Below are 27,198 nucleotides of genomic sequence, written 5' to 3' on the forward strand. Positions count from 1 at the left end.
CCTGGGTGAAAAGCCGAGGACTCTAGTTTGAGCCATCTAATGCGCCACCTCCACCTACGTGTCGCCACCGGAAATCCTTCACTACAAGCCAAAAATAACCTTGTTAAGGAAATAGTTTCTAAATGATATGTTTATCCTGAAATTGCAAGTGTGCAAATAATTTACAAATCACTGAAAAATCCCATTAATGATGGAGTCTTAAAACAAATCTAAAGAAGAAGTTTACCAAGACAGCGTGGAACTGTCGACCATTTCCCACCAGAACAAGTGACTTCAGCTTTTCCTTCCATAACATAGGAATCCTGACATTTATATGTTTCTCTGGAGTTATGCGCATACTCGGACTGAGTGAGAGAAATTGTGCCTCCGTTCTCTATACCAGGTGGATGGTCACAGGGAAAATTTGGACCTAATGAACAAGAAACAAAAACATACATTTAAATTTTATTAATACCTTAACCGGTTTTATAATTAAACAGAATAGGATTGTTTTCCCCAAAAGCATTTACCATTCACGGTTCTATTTAATAGCCACGTGAGTGGTATTTCTCCAAATTGAATATAGTCAACATGAGGACCGTTATGGGTTAGTTTAGAGCACTTGCTCCAAGTACATGAGAGGAAGGTGACCAGAAGACAGTAACTATAGTTCAGGGTAGAACAGCTCACTCTTGTCAATTACAAAAAGATTGGGCAACAGCAGAAAGGATGTTTAACGTCAGAGGGCTGGAAAAAGGGTCGACCAATGAAGAAGAATTAAAATGAATGAACGACAGGAGAAAAAATATTAACACAGCAGAGGAATGTAAAAATTTGAACCTCGAACTGAATAAAACTGGAGAAGACCAGTGTAGGTCGCAGGTATGAGTTAACATTGATGGGAATAATTTTAATGTCTGTGTTCTCATACTAACTCCAAGCTTGGGAGACCAAGGATATAGGAATTCACTATTCCATTAAATCTAGCAGCTCCGTGCAAAGAGGGGTTCACAGGAGCGCATCATAGCTACCCACAAGGCACTATTATTTCCCAAAGCTCTAATAGGAATCTATTTTGTATTAAAAAATACCATGCTTCATGTCTTTTGCTACTGACCTTCTAATAAAATGCAAATTGGAGACACTCAAACTAGAGATACTCAGTGGCTGTTCTTTATGGGGAATTACACATTCCAATGGGGATAAAGTAAAATTCTTTATTTAATGCTCACAGGCAGTATTTATCTATTGTTAGTATTTTTTGTAATCTTGTTTTGGCCGCCTTCTCTTCTAAAAATGCAAACTGTTGTTGGGGTATAAGCACATAGAGCCTGCAATTTGCTCAAGTCATGTGTTATCAGGGGTAATTTTAATCTAATCGGTTTGGTGACAATCCAACCAGATTGGATGAGTCATCTGCTTCACATCCTGTGGGATTTTAACAAAAGAAAAATTGGGCAGACTGTGTAACAGAAAGCTGGTCTCATGCAGTGGTTTCCCCAGCAGGCAGATTAGGTTAAGAATAACCATATTTCATGCACAATTTTACAAGGAGAGTGTTGACAATGGGGGAGCACCATCGCCAACTCTGGTGCAGTCTGCCCCAACACACACAAGTGTCAAAAAATTATCTTCTGAGCCGATGCCCCTAAATTCACAATGTTGAGAATCTAGCATCACACATCAACTTCTGTAAGTTTCTTTCCCATAGAATATATCACCAGTTATCTTCATAGAATCTATAAAATAGAAATAAAACCTGCCGGGACTCTCCGAGCCTGCGCCGGGTCGGATAATCGGCAGGGGCGCGGGAAATTCCCGCCACGCCGCTCCGACGCTGGCTTGCCGATTCTCCGGTGACCAGAGAACCCGCACCATTCGCGCCCGCACGGTCGCCGCGGCGCCGGTCGGGGGCCACTGAAATAGGCCCCCGCGGCGATTCTCCGCGGTGACTGGCCGAACTCCCACCGGTGTGGTTTACATCTGGTACCACGTGGCGGTGCTCAGACCCGCGGCTGCGGTGGCGGTCCTGGTGGAGGGCGGGGGAAATCTGACTCCAGGGCAGGCCTCAGCATTGGTCAGGCCTGCGATCGGAGGCCAGTGATTGGCGGGCCATCGCGATCTGGGAAGACCTCCCTTCCTCCACGTCGGCCCGCTGTGTGGCTCCGCCATGGGCTGCCGCGCGCATGACCCGCTTGCGGCCGCCGTGCGCATGCCCGGCCATGCGGTCTGGACCGCAGGGCCCCGCTTTCAGCCAGAGCTGCGGGACGTACGCCGGGGCCCTGCTAGTCCCCTGGAAAACAGAGAATCACCGTGGACCTTCGAGGAAAAAGCCTGGAGTGATTCTCGTAGTTTTCCAGCGGGCATGGGGACTTAGTCCCCAAAAGGGAGAATCCCAGCCTACAAAACCCTCAAAAGACAGAAACAAAGGATGCTAATCTTAAAAGAGGTGAATTTTAAGGACAGTCTTAAAAAGAAACAACAAAAAGGGAAGGAATTCCAAAGTTTAAAGGCAAGGCTGTCAATGGTGGGATGAAGGGAATGGGGGATGTGTAAGAGGCATCTCCAAATCAGGTCAATAGCTTGGCTTCAATTGCACAATCTTGATTTTTAGATGACAGTCCTTTTGTGCAAAACCTTATCAAATGCGTTCTGGAAGTCCATATAAACTACTTCCCCATCTCCTAATTTATTGCCTCAAAAATTTTATTATGTTATTTATACATGACTTTCCAAAATCATGTTGGCTTACATGTCAGCTTAAATTTTTCTTGCTGTTCTTCTTTATAATAGGTGCCAGTGTAACAGGTCTGGAATTTCCTGGTTTCTCTCTCCCACCATGCTTAAACAGGGAGTTGCATTAGCAATTTTCCAATATAAAGAAAATTCCTCAATTGAGTTTGGCAAAAACATCTGCAATTTCCTCACCTACATCTTTCATACCCCTGTAAACCATTAGGTCATTGGGATGTCAGTCTTTGGTAAGTTTATTTTTTTCCAATATATATTAGGCTGGATTCTCCCCTTCAGTGGCTAAGTGCCGACGCCGGGATGGACCTGTGCTGTTTCACGACCGGCAAATCGGCGCAAACCCCTCACCGATACCGATACCGGTGAGGGGCTAGCACAGGCGGAGGGTGATATGCCAGCAGATCGCACTGAGAATGGCTGGGTCGCGGGCCGCACTTGTGCACTGCTGATGACCTGCACTGGCCGCGCCGTACAACATGGTGCCAGCCGTGCGTGACCCCCCATCAGTCCCCTCAGCCCTTGCAGAAGCCACCCCACCTGGCTAGCGGCAAGGATCCAGGCTAGGTGTGGCGGCGCTGGACACAGTCCGCAACCTTCACGCTGGGTTCCCGTATGGCTGATACCACACGTGTCCCACACCATAGGGAACTCGGCCCATCGGGGGTAGGAGGGCTGATGATGTGCCAAAGCCTTTGCAGTGGCGCGCGTCACGGTGACACTAGTTTGGAGGGGGCAGAGCTTGGGGGACCGCCGTAAAACCATCACAGGCTCCGATGTTGGCGTGAAATCCATACTCCGTCTACGAACATATGATTTCGGCATTGGGCTACGGAGAATCCAGAGCCTGATCGCCGAACATGATTTCAGCATCGGGCTACAGAGAATACAGCCCATTAACTTTAGCAAGCTCCAGTCCTTAATTTCGGTGGAATGTCAGATATATTGGGCTGGATTCTCCGCACCCCGACGCCAAAATCGTGTGCGCGCAGGGGTAGAGAATCCACTTTTGTGCATGGAATCGGGACCGGCACCGGTTCCTTGATTCCCCGGCCCCCGAAAAGCAGCGCACCTTGGAATTACGCCGCACCGCTTATGTCTTACCTGCACCCATTGCTGGAGGCCCGCCCCGCCATTCTCCACCCTCAACTGGCCGAAGTCCCGATGGCGTAGACCAGTCATGGTCCTGCTGTTCGGGATACTCACGTGGCGGCTGCGGACTCAGTCCGCGGCCGCCATTGTTGGAGGCGGGCCGATCAGAGGGCAGGGGTGCCTCATACGGGTCCGGGCTATTTTTGGGCGGGCAGTCTGGGTCGGGTGTGCGGCTGGTCGGGGGCACTATTTGGGAGGTTCAACTCCGCGGTCTGAGTCCACCATGGAGCACGGCGCGGCTGCTGGAGGCGCCCTCTGAACCGGAAGTGCGGGGGCCCGTATCTACAGCTAAAGCTGCTAGATTCATGAAGGGTTCCCCTTACCCCCCTACAGTGCAATGACTATGGGGCCTTTTGATGCCAGTTTTTCTGGTGTGAATGGCCACAGTTTTTACGACGGCGTGGGGACATAGTCCCAAAGCAGAGAATCCAGCCCTTTGTTCTTTTACTCGACTCTGAATGCTTGTACAAAGTAATTATGCAACAGCATCGTTATTCCTATATCTGTAGGGCCCACATTACCCTGGACTACTCTTTGTCTTCAAATATAATTGTAAAAGCTTGCATTAATCTTAATATACCTCATAAATCTCTTTTCGTATTTATTTCTTCATCTTGCTTTGCCAACCTTCTCCCAGTCCTCTGGAGCTTTCAGTATCTTTTGCCATTTTTAATGCTTTTTACTTTAGTTTTATCTTATTTCTTACCTCTTCTGTCAACTATTATTGTTTTATTTGGTACACAGAACTCTTTGGGATGCATGCTGCTGCTGTATTAAGCTCAATTTGTTTTTGAATATCTCCCACTGTTGCATAGAATATATGGCACAGAAACAACCCATTTGGTCTGATATTCCACTTGAGCCTCCTTTCATTCCATTCTGGCAGTGGACCAGCAGTATTCGGCTATCCCAGAGGAGGACTTGTTGAAGGAAAGGAAGAAGCTCCAGATGGAATTCAAACTGATTTTGATGGGAAAAGCGACTGGCCATTTGCGTCGGGTACAAGGGGTATTTTCTGAGCATGGGGTGAAGGCCAGTAGGTTGTTGGCACACCAGCTGAGAGGGGAGGTGGTTTTGAGGGAGTTTGGCCAAATATAGGTCCCTTGGGGGTGGAGGGGGGGGGGGGGGTGGGTTTGTGACCCAGGTAAGGTAAATGAAGTGTTTGAGACCTTTTATTGGGGGTTCCTGAGGAGGAATTGAACACAAAAGAGTTCTTGGATGGTTTTGATTTCCCGGTGGTGGAGAATGAGGAAGTGCAGGGACTGCTGGGTTTGAGGCTGGGCGGTTTCCCAGTTGAATTTTATTAAACATTCGCGATGGAGCTGGGGCCTCAACTAATGGAAATGTTCAATGACTTGTTAGCGCAAGGGGAGCTGCCACCCACAATGGCATAGGCTTCGATCTCTCTAACCTTGAAAACGGATAAGGATCCAGAGGAATGTGGGTCTTAATGGTTTATATCACTATTAAATGTCGATGCAAAGCTACTGGCTAAAGTGTTGTCAAAGCGCTGGGAGGATTGTTTGCTGGGGTGATAGCTGAGGATCAGACTAGGCTTGTGAATGAATGACAACTGTCAGCCAATATAAGGAAGTTATTGCATATAGTGATGTTGCCCGTGTCGGGTCCGGAACCAGATCTAATAATTTTCATGGATGCGGAGAAAGCATTCAAATGGGTTGAATGGGAGTACCTCATCGAGGTATTGGGGTGGTTTGAGTTTGGACCCAGGTTCATCGCCTAGATTAGGATGTTGTACATGGCCCCTACAGCTACTGTTTGCACTAATACAATATTGTTGTTTGTGCAGGGGTATAAGACAGGGGTGTCCACTTTCTCCTTTACTTTTTGCATGGGCAATTGCGCCACTGGTGATTGCACGAAGCAGTGGAAGGGTATAGAGAGTGTCCCTATATGCGGATGACTTGTTGTTATATGCGACATACAGGGGGCGGTATTCTCTGATTGCCACCGCCAAAATCGCGTTCGGCCGGAGAATCCCCGTTTATGCTGGAATCGGGGGCAGCGCCGTTTTGCAATGCTCCACCCCCTCAAAAATGGTGTACTCAGGGAGTACACCACACGCCATATGGATGCCCTCAGGACGTCACCTGAGTCCCTCCCCTGATGCTTCGTCCCCGTTGGGCCGAGCCCCATTGGTGTGGAACACGTGTGCTCACACCGTTCGGGGTCCTGGCGTGGCGGCTGCGGACTGTGTCCAGCGCCACCACAGTCGTGGGAGGGAGGGGGGGGTGCGTGGGAGCATTCCACTGGCAGGGGGCCCTTCGTCGAAAGCTGGGGAGACTGGTGGGGGATGGTCCGGAGGTGGCGAAGCTGATCACGGGGGGCAGTTTTTGGCAGGCCGGGTCTGCGCGGGGCCGGCGCCATGTTGCACGGTGTGGCTGCCGCAGCTACCGCCGTGCGCATGCGCAGCCACGGACCCGGCCATTCTCCGGCTGTATTCGCAGATAAAGCTGGGGGCTTTACACTGTGCAGCTGCTAGCCCCCCACTGGATGGAGGATTGGTGCAGGAGCGGCGCCAACTTTCTGGTCGTAAGACCAGATGTATCCTGCAGACATAGCCGCAGGATTGGAGAATCCAGCCCCAGATCTCCAGTATGGGTAGGATTATGGAGATGTTTTTCAGTGTACAGACTTAATGTGGGGAAGAGTGAAGCATTTTGGCTGAGCTCCCAGGGACAGGGAAGGGGCCTGGGGAAGCTGCTGTTTTGGCTGGATAGGCTAGGGGCGGTATTCTCCGACCCCCCGCCGGGTCAGAGAATTGCTGGGGGGCCGAGTGAATCACGCCCCCGCCGACTGCCGAATTCTCCGCTCCGGGGATTTGGCGGGGGCAGGAATCGCTGGCAGCGGCACCCCCGGCGATTCTCCGGCCCGTGATGGGCCGAGTGGCCGCCCATTTTAGGCCGTTCCCGCCTGCATAAATTGCAACAGGTACTTACCGGCGGGACCTGGCTGCGCGGGCGGCCTCCAGGATCCTCGGTGGGCGCGGGGGGATCTGGCCCGGGATGTGCCCCCCACTGTGGCCTGGCCCGCCATCGGGGCCCACCGATCCGCGGGCAGGCCTGTGCCATGGGGGCTCTCTATTCCTCCGTGTCGGCTGCTGTGGACCTCCACGATGGCCGGCATGGAGATGAACCCCCCTGTGCATGCGCTGGGATGACGCCAGCTCACGCTGGCGCTCCCACGCATGCGGCAACTTGCGCCGGCCGGCGGAGGCCCTTTGGCGCTGGTTGGCGTGGCGCCAAGCCCCTTCTGCGCCGGCCGGCGCAAACCACTCCGGCGCCGGCCTAGCCCCTGAAGGTGCGGAGGATTCCGCACCTTCGGGGCGGCCTGATGCCAAAGTGGTTTACGCCATTCCTTCGCACCGGAGTTGCCCGCCCCGCCGATTCCCGCATAATCCCGCCCCAGATTTCTGGGAATATGGGTGGCTTATAGCTGGGATTTGCTGCACATGTTGAATTTGGCCAAGCTGAAGGGGTGAAGGTTGTTTGAAGAGGTGGTTTGTTCTCCCACTATCAGTGGCAGGCGGGTTCAAACTGTGAAAATGTCAGTCATTCCAAAGTTTATATTTATTTTCCAGAATCTCCCAATTTTTTTGACCTAAATCTTTTTTTGGGAGGAATTAATTTCGGCCTTTGTGTGGACAAGAAAGATGCCTTGGATTCAGTGAGCCGTTTTTCAGAGGGACAGGCAGTCAGGGGGGTTGGTATGGCCGAATTTGATGAATTATTATTGGGCAGCAAATAGTAAGAAGGTTCGGAAATGAGTTGCAGTGGGAGGGTCGGTTTGGGGCAGATGGAGGAAGCTTCCTGCATAGCGTTGAGTCTGAGGGCATTGGTGATGGCTCCGCTTTCGTTTTACCAGCCAAGTACTCTATGAGTCCGGTAGTTGTAGCCTCGTTAAGAGTTTGGTACCGATTTATGCTGGAGGGAATGTCGCTGTGGTGTCAATATGTGGGAACCATAGATTTATTCCAGCAAGGTTGGATTCAACATACAGGGATTGGGAATGGGAAGGGATAGAGATGTTTAGGGATTTGTTTGTGGAGGGTAGATTTGAAGGGCTGGTGGAAAGGTTTCAGCTGCTAGGGGGAAATGGGTTCCTGTACGTACAGGTTAGGAACTTTGTGAGGAAGGAACGGATGCCACCCCTTTCATTGTTGGATAAGGTCATTTCGGAGAATGAGATGGGGAGGGTAAGATCTCCGATATATATATAGGCAATTGATGGAGAGCATCTCAATGGAGGAGATACAAAGGAAGTTGGAGGAGAAGTTGGGTGGGGTGTTTGAAGGGGGTGTGTGTGGAGTGAGCTCTTACATAGGATGAACTCTACCTCCTTGTGTGCGAGATTGAGCCTGATTCAATTTATATGACAAAGATGCGCATGAATGTTTTTTCTCTCCGGGAAATGGAGGACAGATGTGAGCAGTGTTGAAGCAGGCCGGTGAACCACACACGTATGTTCTGGTCCTGTCCAAAAGGAGGAGAAAGTGCAAGAGGAGAAAGGCTGATGCGCTGTCAGATTTGCTAAGTTGTTCCCGAAATTTCAATTTCCATTTCAGTTTTCCTGCATCTGCTTTTTTTGTCGTGTTGTCTGTCTTGGTTAAGGTTGCCATGATGTGGAGATGCCGGCGTTGGACTGGGGTGAGCACAGTACAAAGTCTTACAACACCAGGTTAAAGTCCAACAGGTTTGTTTCGATGTCACTAGCTTTCGGAGAGCTGCTCCTTCCTCAGGTGAATGAAGAGGTCTGTTCCAGAAACACATATATAGACAAATTCAAAGATGCCAAACAATGCTAGGAATGCGAGCATTAGCAGGTGATTACATCTTTACAGATCCAGAGATGGGGTAACCCCAGGTTAAAGAGGTGTGAATTGTATCAAGCCAGGACAGTTGGTAGGATTTTGCAGGCCAGATGGTGGGGGATGAATGTAATGTGACATGAATCCCAGGTCCCGGTTGAGGCCGCACTCATGTGTGCGGAACTTGGCTATAAGTTTCTGCTCGGCGATTCTGCGTTGTCGCGGGTCCTGAAGGCCGCCTTGGAGAACGCTTCCCCGGATATCAGAGGCTGAATGCCCTTGACTGCTGAAGTGTTCCCCGACTGGAAGGGAACATTCCTGCCTGGTGATTGTTGCGCGATGTCCGTTCATTCGTTGTCGCAGCGTCTGCATGGTCTCGCCAATGTACCGCGTACCTGGTGGGTGGTGTTCTCAAGTGTAATAGTGGTATCCATGTCGATGATCTGGCACGTCTTGCAGAGATTGCCATGACAGGGTTGTGTGGTGTCGTGGTCACTGTTCTGAAGACTGGGTAGTTTGCTGCAAACAATGGTTCGTTTGAGGTTGCGCGGTTGTTTGAAGGCAAGTAGTGGGGGTGTGGGGATGACCTTGGCAAGATGTTCATCGTCATCAATGACGTGTTGAAGGCTGTGAAGAAGATGACGTAGTTTCTCCGCTCCGGGGAAGTACTGGACGACGAAGGGTATTCTGTCGGTTGTGTCCCATGTTTGTCTTCTGAGGAGGTCGGTCCGGTTTTTCGCTGTGGCGCGTTGGAACTGTCGATCGATGAGTCGAGTGCCATATCCCGTTCGTACGAGGGCATCTTTCAACGTCTGTAGATGTCTGTTACGCTCCTCCTCGTCTGAGCAGATCAACGGCTTGATACAATTCACACCTCTTTAACCTGGGGTTACCCCATCTCTGGATCTGTAAAGATTTAATCACCTGCTAATGCTCGCATTCCTAGCATTGTTTGACATCTTTGAATTTGTCTATATATGTGTTTCTGGAACAGACCTCTTCATTCACCTGAGGAAGGAGCTGCTCTCCGAAAGCTAGTGACATCGAAACAAACCTGTTGGACTTTAACCTGGTGTTGTAAGACTTCATACTTGGTTAAGGTTAGCCTTACCAAAATTTCTAGATCCTTATTAATTGTGTTAAGCCTCCTCATTTCAAACCTAGCATTGAATTTAATCCTATTATGACCACTGTTAGATAAATGTCATCTTACTGAGATTATGAACTAAATTGGTCTCCTTACTCATTAAGAATAGTATACCATTTTGTCTGGTTGGTTCTGGAATATACTGCTCCAGAAAAAAATCTGAATGCACACAAGAAATTAATGACATTCTGACTTGAACTAACCTTTTTGCAATTTCTGAAAATCAATATATCCCATTAAAAATACCTTTGTCTTGCCTCTAATCTCTGAAATAACACATCTGCCACATCATTATTGTTATCAGGAAGCCTGTATGTAACTCCCATTATAAACAGTTGTAAAACTGCAATAGAGTCTAATCTAACAGCTTTCCCATAGTTGCATCCTCTCTTATTGATTCTGTAATCACACCTGTAATAATCAAATTAACCCCTTCTCCTCTAACAGCTTTCCAACCATGACCAGCTTGCAGCCATGTCTTATTATAATAATAACTACCTTATAATAATAACTTTTATTGTCACAAGTAAGCTTACATTAACACTGCAATGAAGTTACTGTGAAAAGACCCTGGTCGCCACATTCCGGCACCTATTCGGGTACACAGAAGTCAGAATGTCCTAACAGCACGTCTTTCGGGACTTGTGGGAGGAAACCGAAGCACTGGGAAGAAACCCACGCAGACACAGGGAGAACGTGCAGACTCCAAACAGACAGTGACCCAAGCCGGGAATCGAACCTGGGACTCTGGCGCTGTGAAACAACAGTGCCAACCAGTGTGCAACCGTGCCGCCTGTTGTAAGCTGTTACCTTTTATGTTGTAGGCTACAATTGAGCCTTTATTTCACTCAGTGTATTTCTTATACTCTGGTGCGTCAGTTTATAAACTTATTTTGGCAGGAGGACCTCCACATGTCCTTTTTTCCTAATGCTCTCTTTTTCACGTAATTTCTGGGCTCACCACCACTTTCGCAAAGGCAATTGGAGATGGACAACATCTACTGGTCCTGTCAGGGATATCCACATCTCATTAAAGAATAGAAAAAAAAATGTCACTCCGGTTATTACTTCTTAGTACTTTATTCACCTGGATGAGGATTGCATTTTGGTGCTTCCAACCACTTCCCATTGATGCATTTTATTTCATGTGATCCTTCCATAATGTATCCACGGTCACAGATATAATATACACGGTGCTTGTACTGTGTCCTAATTATTCCATTGTCTACTTCTGGGGGATGTGGACACTGCAATTGCAGATCTAGAAAACATGACAACATCTTGAAATAGTCCTCCAAGATAATACATTTATTTGTATTTGCTTTTAAAATACTAAATTTGCAGATCTAGAAAACATGACAACATCTTGAAATAGTCCTCCAAGATAATGCATTTATTTGTATTCGTTTTTAAAATAGTAGAGGGAAGTTCTTGAATATTTTGGGAAATAACTAATCTGAATAGTTGCCTATTTTGATGAGAAATTTGGGTTTGCAAAGCCAGTGCGTTAAAATAATATAAATAAATCCAAATCAAAATAAAATAATTCATTTGAACATGGTAGATTATACTTATAAATCAGAATGAAGACAAAAGTACGCTGAAGATATACAAGTAAAATACACACAGCTGCACAAATTCAGATGATAGGATCTGGGTAAGTAGAATGTGAAAGTAATGGGCTCAAAGGGAGTTTTTACAGTGTATAATTGTCCCCTGGCTTGAAAAGAAAATATTAACCACGCAAAAAATAAATTATCATGTCGAACAGGTTTTAAAACCTTTGGCTTTGAAATAGTGTGGGGGCTCTCATTATAACTCTTGTGGGATGTAACAAACATACAAACTAAGCAGGAGTAGGCCACTTAGCGCCTCAAGCCTGATGCACCATTCATTAAGATCATAGCTGATCTGATTGTAACCTCAACTCCACATTCCCACCTATCCTTTTAACCATTAAGCACCTTGCTCAACACGTCTCTATCTACCTCTGCCTTGAAAATATTCAATGACTGCTTCCACTGTCTTTTGAGCAAGAGTGTTCCAAAGACTCCATTCTCCATTATCGGCGGAAAGTCCGCCGATCGGCGCAAAAAACGGCGCAAATCCCACTTGCGTCACGTCATAAAAATGGGCCGATAGTCTGCGGCCCGAAATGGGCTAGCAGCGACGTAACGGGATCCGCGCTTGCGCAGTGGTTCACGCCGTGCAGCGTCATACGCGCTGCACGGCGTGACGGCTCATAAGGCCGCGCAGCTCCCCCCCACCCGACCGGAACAGCCGACCGCAACACCCGACTTGATGGCTGGCCGTCGCTCAGCCCCGAGGTTCGAGTCACGCGATGTGGAGGCGCTCCTGGACGCGGTGGAGCAGAGGAGGGACGCCATGTATCCCGGGCACGGCCGCAGAGTTGCCCCACGCCACAGCCGGCGTCTGTGGAGGGAAGTGGCAGAGGCCGTCACCGCTGTGGCCCTGACACCACGGACAGGCACCCAGTGCCACAAGAAGGTGAACGACCTCGTCAGAGCAGGCAGGGTGAGCCTCCCCCATATCCCCCCTCCCCCATATCCCCCCTCCCCCATATCCCCCCTCCCCCATATCCCCCCTCCCCCATATCCCCCCTCCCCCATATCCCCCCTCCCCCATATCCCCCCTCCCCATATCCCCCCTCCCCCATATCCCCCCTCCCCATATCCCCCTCCCCCATATCCCCCCTCCCCCATATCCCCCCTCCCCCATATCCCCCCTCCCCATATCCCCCCTGCCCCATATCCCCCCTCCCCCATATCCCCCCTCCCCATATCCCCCTCCCCACATCCCCCCTCCCCCATATCCCCCCATATCCCCCATATCCCCCCTCCCCCATATCCCCTCCCCCATATCCCCCCTCCCCCATAACCCCCCTCCCCCATATCCCCCCTCCCCCATATCCGCCCCTCCCCCATATCCCCCCTCCCCCATAACCCCCCTCCCCCATATCCCCCCATATCCCCCCTCCCCCATATCCCCCTCCCCATATCCCCCCTCCCCCATATCCCCCCTCCCCCATATCCCCCCCTCCCCCATATCCCCAAGTGAATCCAGCCCTAACCTTAACCTTTGCAATGCACGCGCAACCGATGGCGTGCATTCATATACCTGCCTAACACTGTTGCCTTTTACCCCTGCCACCCCCCCCCCCCCACAGGAGAAGCGCGCACACAACAATAGGGAGCATGTGAGGACTGGAGGAGGGCCCGCTGATGAGAGGCCACTGACCGTACACGAGGAAAGGGCCCTGGAACTGGCTGGCGGACCTGAGGACCGGGAAGTTGCTGATGCAGAGGTCGGGGGCCCACGAGCAAGTGAGCCATCAACAGCCCGTCCCCATATCCCCCCTCCCCTATATCCCCCTCCCCCGTATCACCTGATCACTGCCTGATGTCTAACCATGCATGCTTCATTGTGTATCGCAGGACCAAACGTCCAGGCACCCATCCCCGCAGATGCACACCGCCCGCAGGATGCCCCTCGGAGACCACAGGAGACGGAGAGACCCGCACCCTCCAGCATGCGACGCCTGCAGGATGCCCCTCGCACACCACGGGAGACGGAGAGACCCGGACCCTCCAGCATGCGACGCCCGCAGGATGCCCCTCGCACACCACGGGAGACGGAGAGACCCGGACCCTCCAGCATGCGACGCCCGCAGGATGCCCCTCGGAGACCACAGGAGACGGAGAGACCTGCACCCTCCAGCATGCGACGCCCGCAGGATGCCCCTGGCACACCACGGGAGACGGAGAGACCCGGACCCTCCAGCATGCGACGCCCGCAGGATGCCCCTCGGAGACCACAGGAGACGGAGAGACCCGCACCCTCCAGCATGCGACGCCCGCAGGATGCCCCTCGCACACCACGGGAGACGGAGAGACCTGGAGCAACAGGGAGACGACACCCCCGTCACGTGCGGGAGCGACCACCCAGCGATGAGGGGGGCAGCCACAGGCCCCCGTCACATCCGAGCCAGGACACCACTACCCAGGACACCACTATCCAGGACACCCCTACCCGGGACACCACTACCCAGGACACCCCTACCCGGGACACCACTACCCAGGACACCCCTACCCGGGACAGCACTACCCAGGACACCCCTACCCGGGAAGACGAAATACCGGACAGTGACTCAGAGTGGATGGGTGGAGACGAACCCCCACCCCAAAGTGCCATGGAGTCAGAGTGGGACGAAGAGCACGACACAACGCCACTGCTGTCACCAACACCCTCCACCATCGCAGAAACACTCACCACGGTTGGGCACTTTAGTGATGAGGCGTCTGGTACACTCACTGGTGCGCACAACACAGCCGTCCCGGTACAGCAGGTGGAGGTAGGAGCAGCAGAGGGACCGGGTGGTCGGAGGGCAGCCCAGGCCAAGCGAACATCTGCCGCCCAGATGGATCCCGGGTTCCTGCAGTTACCACACCCGCACATAGATCCGATGCAACCACCGACATGGAGACGAGCGAATAGGGTGACGGGTGGCTTGCGGCGGCTGCGGTCGCAGGTGGAGGAGTCCACCCGCGTCCAGGAGCTGGGAGTGGTCCCGGTCATGCGTGCCACCCAGGCTGACACCGCACGGGTGGCGTCCGCGGTGGAGGCAATGGGTGCGACGGTGTCAGACATGGGGAACGGTTTGCGAGGCCTGGGGCCTTCCGTGCAGGCGGCGTCTGTGGCCCAGGAAATGGCTGTCCTCTCACAGGAGGCCATGAGCCAGTGCCAGCGCCAGATGGCAGAGGCGCTCAACGCCAAAGCCCAGTCTCAGCAGGCCATGGCCCAGTCTCAGCAGGCCATAGCCCAGTCTCTGCAGGCCATGGCCCAGTCTCTGCAGGCCATGGCCCAGTCTCAGCAGGCCATGGCCCAGTCTCAGCAGGCCATCGCTGAGGGCATCGGCGCCAGTGGCCATGTGCGAGCCGGCGTCGCACTGTCACAGACAGGGTTTGACAACCCCCTGGGCTCCATGGCTGCAAACCTGCAGACCCCTGTCGATACCAGCACGGGCCTCCAGGACTGGCAGCGCCAGATGTCGGGGGCGCGTCGGATGGCCAGTCCGTTCGCATCCCCCACCCATGTAGAGGCCTGGGGGCCATCGGGCACCCCGAGGGAGGAGGAGGTGGTGTGGTCCGTCCCGGCTCCCTCTGTAGGGGAGGTCCCGGTACACCGCGACACCTCGGACTCCCCCCCTTCCGTCCCAGGTGCATTGGGTGGGCAACGGGCAGGACAGGCTGGCAGCTCGCCATCCCAGTCGCCCGGGCCGCAGCCTGGCCCATCTAGGCCAGGATGCCCCAGGAAACGGCCGCCAAAGGGATCCAGTGTCAGAGGGCAGGAATCACAGGAGTCCACCTCCAGTTCTGCTGTACCGTCTGGGGAACCACGTAGACGTAGTCAAAGGGCCCGTAAGGCCAAACAATTAGACACCGAGTAAGTTGGCACGGGTGCAGGGCACAGATGAGTTTTAGGGGCTAGGGCACGTGCATGAACTCCTTTGGTTATTAAAGTCAATGTTACACCTACCGAAGCTGCCTTTGTGCTCTGTCCAAAGTGTGCGGGCGTGTCATGTACGTTGAGCGCAAGTGTGTGCGTGAGGGGTGGTCTTACCTCAGCCCCAGGTGAGTCTGCCCCCTTCCCCCTGGGCCGCCATCAACATCGCCCGGGCAGAGGACGGGACCGTGCGCTGCAGTGTCACAGCCGCATGCAGGGATGGTCCGGGTGGATGGTGGTACTGTGGCCATGGGTCAGACATAGTCCAACGATGTAGAGCCAGGAGCTCATCGGAGGCGGGTTGTCATCATCCTCCATGGCCTGCGATAGACACGCGTCCACCCGCAACTGGGTGAGCCCGGCCCGTTGTGCCGCCGGTGGATCGGCAATTGGGGGGGGGGGTGGTGTGCATGCGGGTGGGGTGTGTGGGGTTGGGGAGGGGGGTGAGGGTGCTGGGTGGGTGGATGGGTGGGGGGTGTGGGTGGTCGGCTGTTGCCATGGTGTGCGGTCTGTGGCCATACTACCCGATTCCCACGCCCATCTAGTCAGTGAAGCGGGCGTCTATCAGTCTGTCCCATGCCCGCTGGGCCAGCCGGTAACGGTGGACAGCCACCCGCCTGTGTCTACCCCGTCTGCCCTGACCATTGCCCCCATCCCCCTCATCTGGGGAGGACTGCGCCTCTTCCTGCTGCTCCTCCACTCCGCCCTCCTCTGCCTGCGGCACATCGCCCCTCTGCTGGGCTATGTTGTGCAGGACGCAGCACACCACAATGATGCAGCCGACCCTATCTGACCGATACTGGAGGGCGCCCCCAGAGAGGTCCAGGCACCTGAAACGCATCTTCAGCACGCCAAAGCACCTCTCGATCACTCCCCTTGTCGCTACATGGGCATCATTGTAGCGATTCTCCGCCTCATTGCGTGGCCTCCGTATAGGCGTCATCAGCCACGATCGCAATGGGTAGCCCCTGTCGCCCAGCAACCAGCCCCTCAGCCGGGGATGGCGTCCCTCGTACATGCCGGGGATGGATGACCGCGACAACACGAATGAGTCGTGTACACTGCCTGGGTGACGGGCGCAGACGTGCAGGATCATCATGCAGTGGTCGCAGACCACCTGTACGTTCATCGAATAGGTCCCCTTCCTATTAGTGAACACGGCCCTGTTCTCTGCAGGTGGCCGCACCGCGACGTGCATCCCATCGATCGCGCCCTGGACCATGGGGAACCCGGCAACGGCAGAGAAGCCCACGGCCCGGGCATCTTGGCTGGCCCGGTCCACGGGGAAGCGGATGTAGCGGTGCGCCATGGCATAAAGGGCATCTGTCACTGCCCGGATGCACCGATGCACCGATGTCTGCGATATGCCGGACAGGTCCCCACTCGGTGCCTGGAATGACCCCGTTGCATAAAAGTTCAGGGCCACCGTAACCTTGACGGACACGGGGAGAGGGTGTCCCCCGCCAGTGCCACGCGGTGACAGGTGTGCCAGCAGGTGGCAGATGTGTGCCACGGTTTCCCGGCTCATCCGGAGTCTCCTCCTGCATTCCCGGTCTGTGAGGTCCTGGTATGACTGCCGGGGCCGGTACACACGGGGCGCCCTCGGGTGCCTCCGTTGCCGTGGGGCCGCGACGTCCTCCACCCCCTCCTCGTCCTGTCGGTCAGGTGTCCCTCCAGCCTGGGCGGCTGCCGCCTGCCCCTCTGCGGCAGCCTGCGCCGCCTCTCTGGCACGCTCCTCCTCCTCCTCCTCCTCCTCATCCAGGGCAACATAGACATGAGCGGCTGCCACCACGGCGGCCAACATCGCTGGATGGTCTGAAAACATGACGGCCTGGTGGGGGGGGAGGGGAACGACGACATGTCATCATTGCCCATATCCCCTCCTCCCCCCAGCCAGGTGGCATGGACTGCATGGGTCCAACTGTTGGAGGCTGGCACCTGGCCAGGTGGACCAACTCATTTGCCCTCCCATCACCCACCCCGGCACGAACCCCCCTCCCAACCTCCACCCCAGCACGGACCCCGCCCCCCCAACCTCCACCCCAGCACGGACCCCCCCCAACCCCCAACCTCCACCCCAGCACGGACCCCACCCCCAACCTCCACCCCAGCACGGACCCCCCACCCAACCTCCACCCCAGCACGGACCCCCCCCCCAACCTCCACCCCGGCACGGACCCCCCCCAACCTCCACCCCAGCACGGACCCCCCCCCAACCTCAACCCCAGCACGGACCCCCCCCAACCCCCAACCTCTACCCCAGCACGGACCCCCTCCCCAACCTCCACCCCAGCACGGACCCCCCCCCCAACCTCCACCCCAGCACGGACCCCCTCCCCAACCCCCAACCTCCACCCCAGCACGGACCCCCCCAACCCCCAACCTCCACCCCAGCACGGACCCCACCCCCAACCTCCACCCCAGCACGGACCCCCCCCAACCTCCACCCCAGCACGGACCCCCCCCCAACCTCCACCCCGGCACGGACCCCCTCCCCAACCTCCACCCCAGCACGGAACCCCCCCCCAACCTCCACCCCAGCACTGACCCCCCCCACAACCTCCACCCCGGCACGGACCCCCTCCCCAACCCCCAACCTCCACCCCAGCACGGACCCCCCCAACCCCCAACTTCCACCCCAGCACGGACCCCACCCCCAACCTCCACCCCAGCACGGACCCCCCCCCCAACCTCCACCCCAGCACGGACCCCCTCCCGGCACTCCCCCGGAGCCCAGCCTACTCTAACCACCCCCCCCCCGCCGCACACACACACACACACAAGCCGAGACACACCTCTCCTCATGCAATCAGTCTGCGGCAACGCCATTTCCTGCCCAGAGCCAACCCCCCAGGCCGTCACTCACCTCCTCGCAGGTCGGCGTGAGCCTGGAGCACCGGGTCACGCCGATGAAAAGGAGGTTTAATTCCCGTCGACGTGAACGGTCATCACGTCGACGGGATCTTCGGCCCATCCGGAAGGGAGAATATCGGCAGGCCGAAAATCGGCTGCCTTGCGCAGACCCGTGACATTCTCCGCGGCAGCGGCGCCATTAACGCCCCGCCGACTTTTCTCCCTTCGGAGACTTCGGCGGGGGCGGGGGCGGGATTCACGGCGGCCAACGGCCATTCTCCGACCCGGCGGGGGGTCGGAGAATGACGCCCCTGATTTCTGTTTTTTCTCACCTTGTCCATTTCTTACCCGCCTACATTCCTAACTCTTCCAATGCTTTCCATCACTTTTGTAGTTTCCAGTCTCCAACTGCCTCCTTTTCACCAATCCTTCGACATCTCCATCCCCCACCAGCTCAGCCCCAGGGATGTCCATTTCTTCCTTGAACACAGGCCCAACCAGTCCTTTTCCACAGGATGTGAGCATTTTTGGCAAAGTTAGCTCTTGCATACCCATCCCCGAATGGCCTTCAAAACGTGGTGAAGAGCTGCTTTCTTGAACTGCTGCAGTCATCTGGTGCATGTATATGCAGTGTTGTTAGAAACGGAATTCCAGGACTTTGTTTCAGCAACAGTGAAGGCACAGTGAAGATACTGTTCCAAATCAGGACGGTTTGTGCCTTGAAGGGGAATTTGCAGGTTGTGATGTTTCCATGCCTCCACTGCCTAGGTGGTAGGTGTTGTGTTATGCTGCTTTGGCTAACACAGGCTGCTACTTGATGCAGCCTTAACTAAAGGATGCTCCAGACTCTGAAATGAGTTCAACGTGTTTACTGAAATATTAACACAGTTCTCAAATGAGTTTGACTCTCTGCTAATCTAACTGTAGTAACTCAGTCTAACTGTACCAGCTTGCTCTCAGCCACATACTGGGGTGTGATGCTGTTGATCAACCCTGTCTAACTCTCTAGATGTCTATCTGTGGAAAGAGGGAGGGTGTGAGTGCCTCATCCCTTTTATAGTGTTTATGTCATGCCCCCTTGTGGTGATGCGACCTCTGAGTGTCCTGACTGCCAATTGGTTGTGTCCTATTCTGAGTGTTCATTGGTTTCATCTTTGCGTATCATGACAGTAGGGATTGTGGGTTTGCAGGGATTTGTTAAAGGAGATTGGGCAAGTTGCTGCCAATCATCTTTCATATACATGGAAACATAAACTAAGGAATTTCAGCATATCCCCATTGACTCTTACCAATTTTTACAGATGCACCATAGAAAGCATCCTATTTGGCTGAATCACAGCTTGGCATGGCAACTACTCGGCCCAAGACCGTAGGAAACTACAGAGAGTTGTGCACACAGCCCAGTCCATCACACGAACCCGCCTCCCATCCATTGACTCTGTCTACACCTCCTGCTGCCTGAGGAAAGCGGGCAGCATGATCAAGGACCCCTCCCACCCAGGTTATTCTCTCTTCCAACCTCATCCATCGGGCAGGAGATACAAAAGTCTGTGAACACGCACTAGCAGATTCAAAAATAGCTTCTTCCCCGCTTTTACCAGGTTCCTGAATGATCCTCTTATGGACTGAACTAATCTCTCCACACATCTTCTCTACTGTGTAGCACTATATTCCGTATGCTTCACACGATGTCTATGTATATGTATTTACATTGTGTATTTATCGTATGTCCGAACATCCCATGTATCACACTAACCATTAAACAACAAAGAAACGTCACCGATCCATATTGCTACCAAAACAAAGCTATATCTTTTGTTGGAGCTGATCATGATTTGGTGAGATTACCACTTGCCACCTATTAGGCAAGCCTATGTGTTGTCCACACATGGACTACTTCATTTTCTGAGGACTTCTGAATGGCTCTGATTATTGTGCAATCATCAGAATGCAGTGACCATTCCAAGTCTGACCTTATGACAGAATGAAGATCATTGACAAAACAGTTAAAGGTGGTTGAACCTAGGTGGCTACTTGATGAATCAGAGTTGGTTGACCTCAACACTGAATATATTTAGGGCAGCAGTGGATAGATTCTAGTTGGGCAAGGGAATGAAAGATCCTCAGGGGTAGGTGGGAATGTCGGACTTGAAACACAAACAGATTGGCCAGGATCTTACTGAATGGCAGAGGAGGATAAAGGGGCCGAATTGCCTACTTCTTCTCCAATTTTGCTTGTATGTATGCTTCTGTTGTTTAGCATGCATGCAATACTCTATTGTAGTTTCACTAAGTTGGTGGTTTATTTTCAAGTACACATGGGGCTGCTACCATCATGTTTTGCTGCACTTAGAATCCAACCACGGTTGGTTGACCTATCTTAATGATGAAGGAGTGAGGAAATGCCAGACCATGAGGCCCCAGATTGTAGTGATATACAATTCTGTTGCTGCCAGTGGCTCACATTGCCTCATTGTTGGCTGGTTTGGAGATGCGGGGTATATTCTGAGTCTATCCAATTTAGCAAGGTGGCAAAGTCACATGACACAATGAAGGTTATCTTTCTTGTGAAGAGGGCACATTTGTGGTAGTCACCCTAATTTTGTTAAGAACAGATATATGTATAACAGGTAGATTGATGAGGACGCAGTCAAGTAGGTCATTTCCTCAGGTTGGTTTTCTCAACACCTGCCAGCGGGTCCAGCCTTGGTCAGTAGAGATGGAGATTTAAGCATCCCACTTGGAATACGATTGCCATACTATCCTTAGTCTTAGTCCTTACTCCAAGTGGTGCTCAATATGGAGGAGTACTGATTCATGAACTAAGGGTGGGAGGTGGTACTAAGCAGGAGGGTTCCTTCTCAATGTTTGACCAGAAACTTTGGGCTGGTTTCTCTGATCCTGCGGCTATAGAACATAGAACAGTACAGCACAGTACAGGCCCTTCAGCCCACAATGTTGTGCCGACCATTTATCCTAATCTAAGATAAACCTAGCCTACACCCATTCAATTTACTGCTGTCCATGTGCCTGTCCAAGAGTCGCTTAAATGTCCCTAATGACTCTGATTCCACCACCTCTGCTGGCAGTGCATTCCACGCACCCACCATTCTCTGTGTAAAGAACCTATTTCTGACACCTTAAAATGATGTCTCCTCGTGACAGTCATTTCTGCCCTGGGGAAAAGTCTCTGGCTATCCATTCTATCCATGCCTCTCATCACCTTGTACACCTCTATCAAGTCACCTCTCTTCCTTCTTCGCTCCAGTGAGAAAAGCCCTAGCTCCCTCAACCTTTCTTCATAAGACATGCCCTCCAGTCTAGGCAGCATACTGGTAAATCTCTTCTGCACCCTCTCCAAAGCATCCACATCCTTCCTATAATGAGGTGACCAGAACAGGACACAATATTCCAAGTGTGGTCTAACCAGGGTTTTATAAAGCTGCAGCAAAACCTCGCAGCTCTTCAACTCAATCCCCTTGTTAATGAAAGCCAACGAGAGAGACTCACGGTTGGTGTGTTGCCTCCCAAGTGCCAGGGTGTGTGATGTCTCGGATCGTGTTTTCGGGATCCTTAAGGGGGAGGGGGAGCAGCCCCAAGTCGTGGTCCACATAGGTACCAACGACATAGGTAGGAAAAGGATGGGGATGTAAGGCAGGAATTCAGGGAGCTAGGGTGGAAACTTAGAACGAGGACAAACAGAGTTATTATCTCTGGGTTGTTACCCGTGCCACGTGATAGCGAGACGAGGAATAGGGAGAGAGAGAAGTTGAACACGTGGCTACAGGGATGGTGCAGGAGGGAGGGTTTCAGATTTCTGGATAATTGGGGCTCACTCTGGGGTCAGTGGGACCTCTACAAACGTGTTGTTTTGCACCTGGACCAGAGGGGTACCAATATTCTGGGGGGGAAATTTGCTAATGCTCTTCGGGAGGGTTTAAACTAGTTCAGCAGGGGCTTGGGAACCTGAATTGTAGCTCCAGTATACAGGAGGTTGAGAGTAGTGAGGTCATGAGTAGGGTTTCAAAGTTGCAGGAGTGTACCGGCAGGCAGGAAGGTGGTTTAAAGTGTGTCTTCTTCGATGCCAGGAGCATCCGGAATAAGGTGGGTGAACTTGCGGCATGGGTTGGTACCTGGGACTTCGATGTTGTGGCCATTTCGGAGATATGGATAGAGCAGGGACAGGAATGGTTGTTGCAGGTGCCAGGATTTAGATATTTCAGTAAACTCAGGGAAGGTGGTAAAAGAGGGGGAGGGGTGGAATTGTCAGTCAAGGACAGTATTACGGTGGCAGAAAGGACGTTTGATGAGGACTCGTCTACTGAGGTAGTATGGGCTGAGGTTAGAAACAGGAAAGGAGAGGTCACCCTGTTAGGGGTTTTCTATAAGCCTCCGAAAAGTTCCAGGGATGTAGAGGAGAGGATTGCAAAGATGATTCTGGATAGGAGCGAAAGCAACAGGGTAGTTGTTATGGGGGACTTTAACTTTCCAAATCTTGACTGGAAACGCTATAGTTCGAGTACATTAGATGGGTCCGTTTTTGTCCAATGTGTGCAGGAGGGTTCCCTGACACAGTATGTAGATAGGCCAACGAGAGGCGAGGCCATATTGGATTTGGTACTGGGTAATGAACCAGGACAGGTGTTAGATTTGGAGGTAGATGAGCACTTTGGTGACAGTGACCACAATTCGATTACGTTTACTTTAGTGATGGAAAGAAATAGGTATATACCGCAGGGCAAGAGTTATATCTGGGGGAAAGGCAATTATGATGCGATGAAGCAAGACTTAGGATACATCGGATGGAGAGTAAAACTGCAGGGGATGGGCACAATGGAAATGTGGAGCTTGTTCAAGGAACAGCTACTGCGTGTCTTTGATAAGTATACCTGTCAGGCAGGGAGGAAGTGGTCGAGTGAAGGAACCGTGGTTTACTAAAGCAGTCGAAACACTTGTCAAGAGGAAGAAGGAGACTTTTGAAAAGATGAGGCATGAAGGTTCAGTTAGGGCACTCGAGAGTTACAAGTTAGCTAGGAAGGACCTAAAGAGAGAGCTAAGAAGAGCCGGGCGGGGACATGAGAAGTCTTTGGCAGGTAGGATCAAGGATAACCCTAAAGCTTTCAATAGATATGTCAGGAATAAAAGAATGACTTGGGTAAGAGTAGGGCCAGTCAAGGACAATAGTGGGAAGTTGTGCTTGGAGTCCGAGGAGATAGGAGAGGTGCTAAATGAATATTTTTCGTCAGTATTCACACAGGAAAAAGACAATGTTGTCGAGGAGAATACTGAGATTCAGGCTACTAGACAAGAAGGCCTTGAGATTCATAAGGAGGAGGTGTTAGCAATTCTGGAAAGTGTGAAAATAGATAAGTCACCTGGGCCGGATGGGATTTATCCTAGGATTCTCTGGGAAGCTAGGGAGGAGATTGCAGAGCCTTTGGCCTTGATCTTTAAGTCATCTTTGTCTACAGGAATAGTGCCAGAAGACTGGAGGATAGCAAATGTTGTCCCCTTGTTCAAGAAGGGGAGTAGAGATAACCCTGGTAACTATAGACCAGTGAGCCTTACTTCTGTTGTGGGAAAAATCTTGGAAAGGTTTATAAGAGACAGGATGTATAATCCTCTGGAAAGGAATAATTTGATTAGAGATAGTCAACACGGTTTTGTGAAGGGTAGGTCGTGCCTCACAAACCTTATAGAGTTCTTTGAGAAGGTGACCAAACAGGTGGATGAGGGTAAAGCAGTTGATGTGGTGTATATGGATTTCAGTAAAGCGTTTGATAAGGTTCCCCATGGTAGGCTACTGCAGAAAATACGGAGGCATGGGATTCAGGGTGATTTAGCAGTTTGGATCAGAAATTGGCTAGCTGGAAGAAGACAAAGGGTGGTGGTTGATGGGAAATGTTCAGACTGGAGTCCAGTTACTAGTAGTGTACCACAAGGATCTGTTTTGGGGCCACTGCTGTTTGTCATTTTTATAAATGACCTGGAGGAGGGCGTTGAAGGATGGGTGAGTAAATTTGCAGATGACACTAAAGTCGGTGGAGTTGTGGACAGTGCGGAAGGATGTTACAAGTTACAGAGGGACATAGATAAGCTGCAGCGCTGGGTTGAGAGGTGGCAAATTAAGTTTAATGCAAAAAAGTGTGAGGTGATTCATTTTGGAAGGAATAACAGGAAGACAGAGTACTGGGCTAATGGTAAGATTCTTGGCAGTGTGGATGAGCAGAGAGATCTCGGTGTCCATGTACATAGATTCCTGAAAGTTGCCACCCAGGTTGAGAGGGTTGCTAAGACGGCGTACGGTGTGTTAGCTTTTATTGGGAGAGGGATTGAGTTTAGGAGCCATGAGGTCATGTTGCAGCTGTACAACACTCTGGTGCGGCCGCATTTGGAGTATTGCGTGCAATTCTGGTCGCCGCATTATGGGAAGGATGTGGAAGCATTGGAAGGGTGCAGAGGAGATTTACCAGAATGTTGCCTGAACCAAAAGAACAAAGAACAAAGAAATGTACAGCACAGGAACAGGCCCTTCGGCCCTCCAAGCCCGTGCCGACCATGCTGCCTGACTAAACTACAATCTTCTACACTTCCTGGGTCCGTATCCCACTATTCCCATCCTATTCATGTATTTGTCAAGATGCCCCTTAAATGTCACTATCGTCCCTGCTTCCACCACCTCCTCCGGTAGCGAGTTCCAGGCACCCACTACCCTCTGCGTAAAAAAACTTGCCTCGTACATCTACTCTAAACCTTGCCCCTCTCACCTTAAACCTATGCCCCCTAGTAATTGACCCCTCTACCCCAGGGAAAAGCCTCTGACTATCCACTCTGTCTATGCCCCTCATAATTTTGTAGACCTCTATCAGGTCGCCCCTCAACCTCCTTCGTTCCAGTGAGAACAAACCGAGTTTATTCAACTGCTCCTCATAGCTAATGCCCTCCATACCAGGCAACATTCTGGTAAATCTCTTCTGCACCCTCTCTAAAGCCTCCACATCCTTCTGGTAGTGTGGCGACCAGAATTGAACACTATACTCCAAGTGTGCCCTAACTAAGGTTCTATACAGCTGCAATATGACTTGCCAATTCTTATACTCAATGCCCCGGCCAATGAAGGCAAGCATGCCGTATGCCTTCTTGACTACCTTCTCCACCTGTGTTGCCCCTTTCAGTGACCTGTGGACCTGTACTCCTAGATCTCTTTGACTTTCAATACTCTTGAGGGTTCTACCATTCACTGTATATTCCCTACCTCCATTAGACCTTCCAAAATGCATTACCTCACATTTGTCCGGATTAAACTCCATCTGCCATCTCTCCGCCCAAGTCTCCAAACAATCTAACCAAACAATCTAAATCCTGCTGTATCCTCTGACAGTCCTCATTGCTATCCGCAATTCCACCAACCTTTGTGTCGTCTGCAAACTTACTAATCAGACCATATCATTTATATATACTACAAACAGCAAAGGTCCCAGCACTGATCCCTGTGGAACACCACTGGTCACAGCCCTCCAATTAGAAAAGCATCCTTCCATTGCTACTCTCTGCCTTCTATGACCTAGCCAGTTCTGTATCCACCTTGCCAGCTCACCCCTGATCCCGTGTGACTTCACCTTTTGTACTAGTCTACCATGAGGGACCTTGTCAAAGACCTTACTGAAGTCCATATAGACAATATCCACTGCCCTACCTGCATCAATCATCTTAGTGACCTCCTCGAAAAACTCTATCAAGTTAGTGAGACACGACCTCCCCTTCACAAAACCATGCTGCCTCTCACTAATACGTCCATTTGCTTCCAAATGGGAGTAGATCCTGTCTCGAAGAATTCTCTCCAGTAATTTCCCTACCACTGAAGTAAGGCTCACCGGCTTGTAGTTCCTTGGATTATCCTTGCTACCCTTCTTAAACAGAAGAACAACATTGGCTATTCTCCAGTCCTCCGGGACATCCCCTGAAGACAGTGAGGATCCAAAGATTTCTGTCAAGGCCTCAGCAATTTCCTCTCCAGCCTCCTTCAGTATTCTGGGGTAGATCCCAATTGGCCCTGGGGACTTATCTGCCTTAATATTTTTTAAGACACCCAACACCTCGTCTTTTTGGATCTCAATGTGACCCAGGCTATCTACACACCCTTCTCCAGACTCAACATCTACCAGTTCCTTCTCTTTGGTGAATACTGATGCAAAGTATTCATTTTGTACCTCGCCCATTTCCTCTGGCTCCACACATAGATTCCCTTGCCTAATCTTCAGTGGGCCAACCCTTTCCCTGGCTATCCTCTTGCTTTTTATGTACGTGTAAAAAGCCTTGGGATTTTCCTTAACCCTATTTGCCAATGACTTTTCGCGACCCCTACTAGCCCTCCTGACTCCTTGCTTAAGTTCCTTCCTACTTTCCTTATATTCCACGCAGGCTTCGTCTGTTCCCAGCCTTTTAGCCCTGACAAATGCCTCCTTTTTCTTTTTGACGAGGCCTACAATATCTCTCGTTATCCAAGGTTCCCGAAAATTGCCGTATTTATCCTTCTTCCTCACAGGAACATGCCGGTCCTGAATTCCTTTCAACTGACACTTGAAAGCCTCCCACATGTCAGATGTTGATTTGCCCTCAAACATCCACCCCCAATCTATGTTCTTCAGTTCCCGCCTAATATTGTTATAATTAGCCTTCCCCCAATTTAGCACATTCATCCTAGGACCACTCTTATCCTTGTCCACCAGCACTTTAAAACTTACTGAATTGTGGTCACTGTTACCGAAATGCTCCCCTACTGAAACATCTACCACCTGGCCGGGCTCATTCCCCAATACCAGGTCCAGTACCGCCCCTTCCCTTGTTGGACTGTCTACATATTGTTTTAAGAAGCCCTCCTGGATGCTCCTTACAAACTCCGCCCCGTCTAAGCCCCTGGCACTAAGTGAGTCCCAGTCAATATTGGGGAAGTTGAAGTCTCCCATCA

The 27,198-nt window shown here is 51.8% G+C and overlaps 1 protein-coding gene across 1 annotated transcript in view; it reads right to left on the reverse strand.

Moving 5' to 3' along the window:
• Window positions 1-27,198, reverse strand: part of LOC140426554 (complement factor H-like) — a 254,444-nt gene that overhangs the window by 42,203 nt on the left and 185,043 nt on the right. The window contains exons 11-12 of the mRNA XM_072511479.1: window positions 10,942-11,115; window positions 227-409 (exon numbers count right to left, since the gene is read on the reverse strand). Coding sequence (XP_072367580.1) covers window positions 227-409; window positions 10,942-11,115 — 357 coding nt within the window. The remainder of the gene's footprint in view (window positions 1-226; window positions 410-10,941; window positions 11,116-27,198) is intronic.

Source organism: Scyliorhinus torazame, chromosome 7 (assembly GCF_047496885.1).
Source record: "Scyliorhinus torazame isolate Kashiwa2021f chromosome 7, sScyTor2.1, whole genome shotgun sequence".
Classification (NCBI taxonomy): Eukaryota; Metazoa; Chordata; class Chondrichthyes; order Carcharhiniformes; family Scyliorhinidae; genus Scyliorhinus; species Scyliorhinus torazame.